At 43.9% G+C, this 8,337-nt stretch overlaps 1 protein-coding gene across 1 annotated transcript; it reads left to right on the top strand.

Moving 5' to 3' along the window:
* The first annotated feature begins 3,075 nt into the window (after nucleotides 1-3,075).
* Nucleotides 3,076-7,636, top strand: LOC138667061 (zinc finger protein 665-like). Its single transcript, XM_069755310.1, has 5 exons — nucleotides 3,076-3,800; nucleotides 3,923-4,008; nucleotides 4,373-4,540; nucleotides 4,614-4,737; nucleotides 5,619-7,636. Exons 1-5 carry the CDS (start codon nucleotides 3,596-3,598, stop codon nucleotides 7,568-7,570), a joined length of 2,535 nt encoding a protein of 844 aa, XP_069611411.1. The 5' UTR covers nucleotides 3,076-3,595; the 3' UTR covers nucleotides 7,571-7,636.
* The last annotated feature ends 701 nt before the right edge of the window (nucleotides 7,637-8,337 follow it).

The following is an 8,337-nucleotide window of genomic DNA, read 5'->3' on the forward strand; positions in this document are numbered from 1 at the left end:
CTGGTTCGGGTATCTCATGACCCCCGTCACATGACCGGGGGGGCCCACAGTGTCTGAACAGCCCGGTGCCCTGGCTACCCTTAATCCACCCCTGCTTCTACACTTTCACTCCTGTGACACCCCCACCCTTATCATGGGTGATTTCAACATCCTCATTGCTGTTCACCTCTCCCCATCTGCTTCTCATCTTTTATCTCTAACCTCCTCTTTCGGCCTCTCGCAGCATACTAACTCTTCAACACATGAAGATGGAAACTCCCTCGACTTGGTCTTCTCCCGGCTTTGCTCAGTGGATGATTTCACAAACTCCCCTCTCCCGCTCTCTGACCACAACCTTCTTTCATTGTCTATCAAGAACTGCCATCCCGCTCAGGTCACCCCCACTTTACACACTTATAGAAACATTATAAATTCATGCTAAAAACATACAACTCTGCCCTTCACTTCTCAAAACAAACCTATTTCAACGTCCTCATCACCTCACTGTCAAATAAACCTAAACGTCTCTTTGACACTTTCCAGTCCCTACTCAACCCAAGAGTGCAGGCCCCAACCACGGATCTCCGCGCTGACGATCTGGCCAATTACTTCAAAGAAAAAATTGACCACATTCGACAGGAAATCATCTCCCAATCTCTTCATACCATGCATTGTCCTCCCTCCCCCACTGCATCTAGTTCACTCTCTGACTTTGAACCAGTTACAGAAGAAGTAATCAGGCTCCTTGCAACTTCTCGCCCAACCACTTGCACCAGTGACCCCATTCCGTCACATCTCCTCCAGTCCCTTTCCCCGGCTGTCACCTCTCACCTAACAAAAATATTCAACCTTTCTCTCATTACCGGTATTTTTCCCCCCTCATTTAAGCATGCCATCATACATTCATTACTTAAAAAACCATCCCTCGACCAAAACTGTGCTGCTAATTATAGACCTGTCTCTAATCTTCCCTTCATCTCTAAACTCCTCGAACGCCTGGTCCACTCCCGTCTTACCCGCTATCTCTCAGATAACTCTCTTCTAGACCCTCTTCAATCTGGTTTCCGCTCTTTACACTCTACTGAAACTGCCCTCACTGAAGTCTCTAATGACAACTCCCACCTGAAGAAGACGGTGTTTACCGTTGAAACGCGTTGTGGCAAACGACATATGTTGTCTGAGTTTCCTTCAGCGCTCCTGGGACTGATTTCTGTTTGACACACATTCTAATGACCTACTAACAGCTAAATCTAATTGTCACTACTCCATGCTAATTCTCTTGGGTCTCTCCGCAGCATTCGATACTGTGGATCATCAGCTCCTCCTCAATATGCTCCGCTCCATCGGCCTCAAGGACACCGTTCTCTCCTGGTTCTCCTCCTATCTCTCTGACCGATCCTTCACTGTATGTTTTGTTGGTTCCTCCTCCTCCTCTCACCTTCCCCTTACTGTTGGGGTTCGTCAAGGATCAGTTCTAGGCCCCCTCCTTTTCTCTTTGTATACTGCCCCTATTGGACAAACAATCAGTAGATTTGGTTTCCAGTACCATCTCTATGCTGACGTCACCCAATTATACACTTCTTCTCCTGATTTCATGCCTGCCTTTTTAGAAAACACCAGTGATTGTACTACCGCTGTCTCTAACATCATGTCCTCCCTCTATCTGAAACTGAACCTGTCAAAAACTGAACTCTTCTTGTTTTCTCCCTCTACTAACCTACCTTTGCCTGACATTGCCATCTCCGTGTGCGGTTCCACCATTACTCCAAAGCAACATGCCCGCTGCCTTGGGGTCATCCTTGATTCCGAGCTTTCATTCACACCCCACATCCGATCACTGGCTCGCTCTTCTTATCTGCACCTCAAAAACATTTCTAGAATTCGCCCTTTTCTTACTTTTGACTCTGCAAAAACTCTTACTGTTTCACTTATTCATTCTCGTCTGGACTATTGTAACTCTCTACTAATCGGCCTCCCTCTTACCAAACTCTCCCCGCTCCAATCTGTCCTGAATACTGCAGCCAGGATCATATTCCTCACCAACCGTTACACCGATGCCTCTACCTTGTGCCAGTCATTACACTGGCTACCCATCCACTCCAGAATCCAGTACAAAACTACTACCCTCATCCACAAAGCACTCCATGGCTCAGCACCACCCTACATCTCCTCTCTGGTCTCAGTCTACCACCCTACCCGTGCCCTCCGCTAATGACCTCAGGTTCGCATCCTCAATAATCAGAACCTCCTATTCCCGTCTCCAAGACTTTACACGTGCTGCGCCGATTCTTTGGAATGCACTACCTAGGTTAATATGATTAATCCCCAATCCACACAGTTTTAAGCGTGCCCTAAAAACTCATTTGTTCAAATTGGCCTACTGCATCAACCTAACGATCCCTGTGTGGCCTATCATAAAAAAAAAAAAGTTCCTCGTATCATGTTCTCATACACTTTATGCAGTTAATAGCCCTCTGTGTCTGTACTGTTACATACTTAGGCAGTTAACTGGTTCATGCAGCTTTACATGAACACCTGAGCCTTACACTATGGCCGGTCCGAATAACTAAAGCAATTGTTACCATCCACCTCTCGTGTCTCCCCTTTTCCTCATAGTTTGTAAGCTTGCGAGCAGGGCCCTCATTCCTCCTGGTATCTGTTTTGAACTGTATTTCTGTTATGCTGTAATGTCTATTGTCTGTACAAGTCCTCTCTATAATTTGTAAAGCGCTGCGGAATATGTTGGCGCTATATAAAGAAAATTATTATTATAACTTTAGTCAGAGTGCAATCCGATTTTTTTATTGGATTGCACTCGTCCGTTTAAATGCAGATGAGTTAGAGCCCTAATGAGAAGACCTGCCATACTTTGTAGAAACTAGCAGCTGTGTCTGTAAAACCAATGAGCAGGATGCAGAACCCACAGGAGCGCCATGGTCCGTGTATTCTGCAGATCAGCAGGTGCTGCATGCGTACAGTGGCCTGAGACCACACGGGCAGAAAACACGGACAGGGTGTGCTACGGTATGACATGCCAATTAGTGCAGTGAAAATCATTAACATGAACCAAAAAAAAATATTCAGCACATTTATTAATGGTTCATGGACTTTATATCCTTGTCACTTCCGGCACACAGACATTACACTCTGGATGTAACCAATATGGCGACGTTTCCTATATACAATGGTAGAGGGCTGATACCTGCCCACCAACACTGCCCACCATAGCCCATGCCAGCCCAATAGGATCCCACACTGGGTGCAGGGGTCCGCACCCTTAACGCTTAAAAGCAGCTCAATGGCGACGAGCTCCATGGGAGGTCATTTGGCTCCACAGTTTCCAGCTTGTGGGACGCATATCCGGAAGTCAGTTGGAACGCAGAGCATAGCTGTGGTTTCCTCTACGTAGTGTTCTCTGCGCACTCCCGTGTCCGGAAGTCAGCGGGCCGGTGAGGTCACGTGTGCGAGCAGCGGCTACCTGTAGACATATCATTCACTTCACTCCGGTCCTTTCCCATTATGGACTCAGCCGCTGCTCGCACACGTGACCTCACCGGCCCGCTGACTTCCGGACACGGGAGTGCGCAGAGAACACTACGTAGAGGAAACCACAGCTATGCTCTGCGTTCCAACTGACTTCCGGATATGCGTCCCACAAGCTGGAAACTGTCGCTTATGTTCTTTGCGTTCCATACGCCGGAAGGTGTCACTTATCTTCTTCCCCGATGTCCCACCACCCTTCCCCCCATGGTTCTGTTTCCGTTGCAAAAAATACAAAAGCCGGAACAGAGGACTCGCTGAGGGCACCGGGCATGACATAGGTGAGCCGATGATTTCTGGGGTTGGTTTGTGCTAGAGCTTTAGAGAAACAGTCCGTGATTAGCCAAATAATGAAGTCTATAGTATGACAAAGGCCCTTATGTGTCCACCATCTTCTACACAGGCAGGAGCATGGATGAAGACAGCAGGCACATCACTAGGAGAATAGTACATCTTACCCTGGAGATGCTTTACCTGCTGACTGGAGAGGTGAGAGCTTCTAAGTATGAAGCATGTGGCAGCCTCCTGAAGAGGCCACAAAGGGCTTGTCCACCCCACATGCTCCAATGTCCTCATGTAGAGTGCAGGGCAGTGGTGGTGTGGGGTCTGTGGAGGCCGAATATGGCATCTGGAATGGGTGAGGGTTCTAGTCTGGGTTAGCAGAACTAATATGGGGTCTGTATACAGGAGGCATGCGGTGTTCCTTGTGTGTATTGGGGTGGGCCCAGCCTGGGTGCCGTGCTTCGGCTGGGGTCCAGCCTGGTCGCGGTGCACAGGCTTTCATGAACTTTAGCAGACTTCATGATATTATGGGATGAGGCTTTTAATTTGTAGATTCTTTCTCCTACCTTAGGAATATGAACCGGTGAAATTGTGCAATGATCCCGCAAAATCAAGTCTACATCCTTGTTTATCAGAAGGAGAGCGTACCAAGATCCCTGTCATGAATACTCACTCATTGGTCAGTGAGCAGAAGATCCTAGAACTCATCAACAAGATGATTGAGCTGCTGACCGGAGAGGTGAGTGCTGCTGGAAATACTGGGATATTATATCTGAGGGGGTATTGATAGTGACTGTATCACTGTGTGTCAGGTTCCTGTAAGGTGTCAGGATGTCGCCGTGTATTTCTCGGTGGAGGAGTGGGAGTATTTAGAAGGACGCAAGGATCTGTATAAGGACGTCATGATGGAGAACTGCCAGAACCTCACATCTCGAGGTAGGCAACTTATTCAGCCATGGTTGTGTGGAGAAGATGTTCCCCCAGCTTTTCGCTTGGGTTGTGAGGAATTCTAGAACTAGAGTCAACCAATTACTTACTGTTTTTGATTTAGACTCTGCCTATTGCTCTACCAGAACCATAGCAGTGAATAGAGCAGTGGTAATGAATGCACATGAACATTTAATTCACGTAAGGAACTTTGTCACAAATGTGTCCCAACTGAGTGCGCATCCCAAAGCTCGAATGCCCAATGATTTATACATTTATCACTTATACTGTGGATAAGTAGTAAATGTATTTAGTGGGAAAAGCATTTAAAGAGGACTTGTCAATTGTTGAAATAAACTTGTTCAAATACCTTGTAGATATCCCTGAGTTCTCCTAATTCTGCCACTCTTACATTGTGAGCTGCATTGCCCTGTTGCAGAGATTGTCATAATTGTTTCTTTTGAAGTGCAATATGGGAAATCTCTGCTTGTAGTACTACTGGACATTTCTTCAGTGTGCACTTTCTCACTCACCCCCCCCCCCCACACCCAGTTACAGCCAATTGCAGCTCTCCAATGTTTTAAGACTACTAGATCAGTTGCCGAGCCGTCATTGGTACAGGTGAAATCGTACGCCCCAGAGAAGACTGAGACGCTTTGTTGCACTGCAAGCAGAGATTTCACAGTGTGCCCTAAAAGCAACAAATGTTAATATCCCTGCAATGGTGGACTCAGCGCAAAATGTAGAAAAGCTGCTGAATTGTGTGAGTTCAGAGATTTTTACACGGCATTCAAGTTAATTTTTTCAGAGCAAGTGAAAAGTCTTTAAAATAAACAAACAAATGTTTTTCTTTATCCATGTATTTTATACTTCTTTTTTTCTCTCTACAGGAATTATGCTTGAAGAAGACTTATCAGCATTTCCATTTGTTTATACTAGGGAAGAATCATTTTCATTTGATACAGAAAACTTTATGGACCGTGACAATCTTGCTCATAACCTATCCCCTCACATTAAGAAAGAGTCCTTTTCATGTAGTGGACAAAGTCTTCCAGACGGCACACATAGCGACCATAAGCCTCATAACTATGGTACGGAAGGATCCTCCCTATTTGACAGTAATTTCTGTGATACTGACAGCTGTACAGCCCTAGATCATGTAGAATATACCAGTTTTTATATTAAGGAGGAACCTCTTCTATTTCCAGAAGAAAATTGTAGTGATGTAACTTTACTTATGGATCATACAGATCAGGATTCAAGAGCTCATTCAGAGCAGTCTGCTTCAAGTGAAGGTCCTAGAGGCACTTCCTTAAATGATACTCAACACCATACCTTCATGAAGAGGGAATTACTTGCATGTGACAATGACATTTTAAAATCATCAGATGATACATGCAAGGATCCATCTTATCTAATTAAGGAATCTTTCTCATTTAATCCTGAAGTTCCATCTGCTCTTACTAATGAAAATCGGAACAGAGCCTTGAAAACTGAGCATGATGATCTTTATAGTTGTTCAGACTGTGACAAATGCTTCTCTATAGAATCTCATCTACATAAGCATCAAAAAATCCATACAAACGTGAGAATGTATACATGTGGTCACTGTGGGAAATCTTATAAAACTAAAGCACATCTTAAGCAGCATAAAGAAATTCATTCAGGTGACAAGCCATTCTGCTGCTCTGAGTGTGGGAAATCCTTTGTATACAAATCTTGTCTTAACAGACATAAGACGATGCACACTGGGGAAAAGCCATTTCCATGTGCTATCTGTGGAAAGTGCTTTGCTAGAAACGAACTTCTTATTCAACATCAGAAAATTCACACTGGAGAGAGGCCATACTCTTGCAAGGAATGTGAGAAAAGTTTTCTTACCAAGGCCCATCTGATAATGCACCAGAGAATACATACAGGTGAAAAACCCTATTCTTGCTTAGACTGTGGTAAAAGTTTTATTAAAAACTCCAATCTCATTGTACATCGCAGAGTTCACACAGGAGAAAAACCTTATTACTGTTCGGTATGCGAGAAGACGTTTGCCAGCAGCTCCCAACTCGTTGAACACCAGAGAACTCACACAGGTGAGAAGCCATATTCTTGTTCAGAGTGTGGGAATTTTTTTGCGTTCCGCTCAAGTCTTGTTCAGCATCAGAGATTACATACAGGAGAAAAACCATACACCTGTTCGTATTGTGGGAAATGCTTTTCTCAAAACTCACAGTTTGTCATCCACCTGAAAACTCATACAGGAGAACGGCCATACTCTTGCTCAGATTGTGGAAAGTGCTTTATTACAAACAAAAGTCTTAACCAACATAAGAAAAGCCACACCGGAGACAAACCATTTTCTTGCTCTGAATGTGGGAAAGACTTTCTTTGTAACTCAAGCCTAGTCATTCACCAGAGAAGCCATACAGGGGAGAGACCATATTCCTGCCTAGAATGTAATAAAAGTTTCTGTAGTAATTCACAACTTCTCAAGCACAAGAAGACTCACACAAAAGAGAGACCTTATAACTGTCCCGAGTGTGAAAAGACTTTTATGAGAAACTCTGATCTTAATGTACATTTGAGAAGTCACACAGGAGAGAGGCCGTATTCTTGTTCTCAGTGTGGAAAGCGATTTGCTAATAGCTCTGTTTTTGCTATACATCAAAGGATGCATGCAGGAGAGAAACCGTTTTCCTGTTCTGACTGTGGGAAATGTTTCATCAGAAATTTTGATCTTGTGGTACATAGAAGAAGACACACAGGAGAGAAGCCTTATTCGTGTCCACAGTGTGGCACTAGTTTTGCAAGCAGAAATGGTTTATCATCACATGTCAAGACTCATTAACACTTCCTCTTCCTTTTCTCAGTTTTTAAATGTCAGACAATAATTAAAATGCATGTACAAAGTGGAGCCTGGCTTGTATGCGATTTCTTTAAGCTTTTTTTTTTAATCAAGCCATTATTAGCCATTGATATTCTGACAGTAAAGAGATCTGTCAGGATGTTTAATGGTACTAGGAAGGAGTAATAAGGTGGGTCAGTGCACTTTCGGCTCATTTGCACTAAATAGAGGTCTTTGCTCTGGCTCATCTTTTTGAGATCATATCGGCGTGCATGAACTTGTATTCCTGTTACCTACGCAGCCATGTATTCTGGTTACACTAAATATCTTGATAGAATCTATGTAAAACCACATTCCTAATATTATGTAGGCACCCTTTGTGCCAGCAAATCAGCTCTGACCAGTCAAGGCATGGCTTCCACAAAAACCAAGAAGGTGTCTTGTGGTATTTGGCAGGAGGATAATTTAGGCTGTGTTCACACATGGCGTTTTTGCAGCATTTTTTTTTTTGTTCAGCCAAAACCTTCACTCTTGTAATTAAAAATGCTGTGTATTGAACACAGCTATTTGCAGTGATGGGGTTTTGTGCATTTTTTTTTTTTGTGTGTTCGTTTTTCAGATCTGCTCATGTGTAGTTTGTCTACAGTACTTTAAAAAAGCACTTCCATCAACATTTTTATCCTCTAAATATATTGCAATCATCATATAATAGCACGGTGTACTTACAATTGCTCTTTTTGCCTTTCTACTTAGTTAATTCTTCCCATTTC

This window comes from Ranitomeya imitator, chromosome 2, assembly GCF_032444005.1.
Source record: "Ranitomeya imitator isolate aRanImi1 chromosome 2, aRanImi1.pri, whole genome shotgun sequence".
Classification (NCBI taxonomy): domain Eukaryota; kingdom Metazoa; phylum Chordata; class Amphibia; order Anura; family Dendrobatidae; genus Ranitomeya; species Ranitomeya imitator.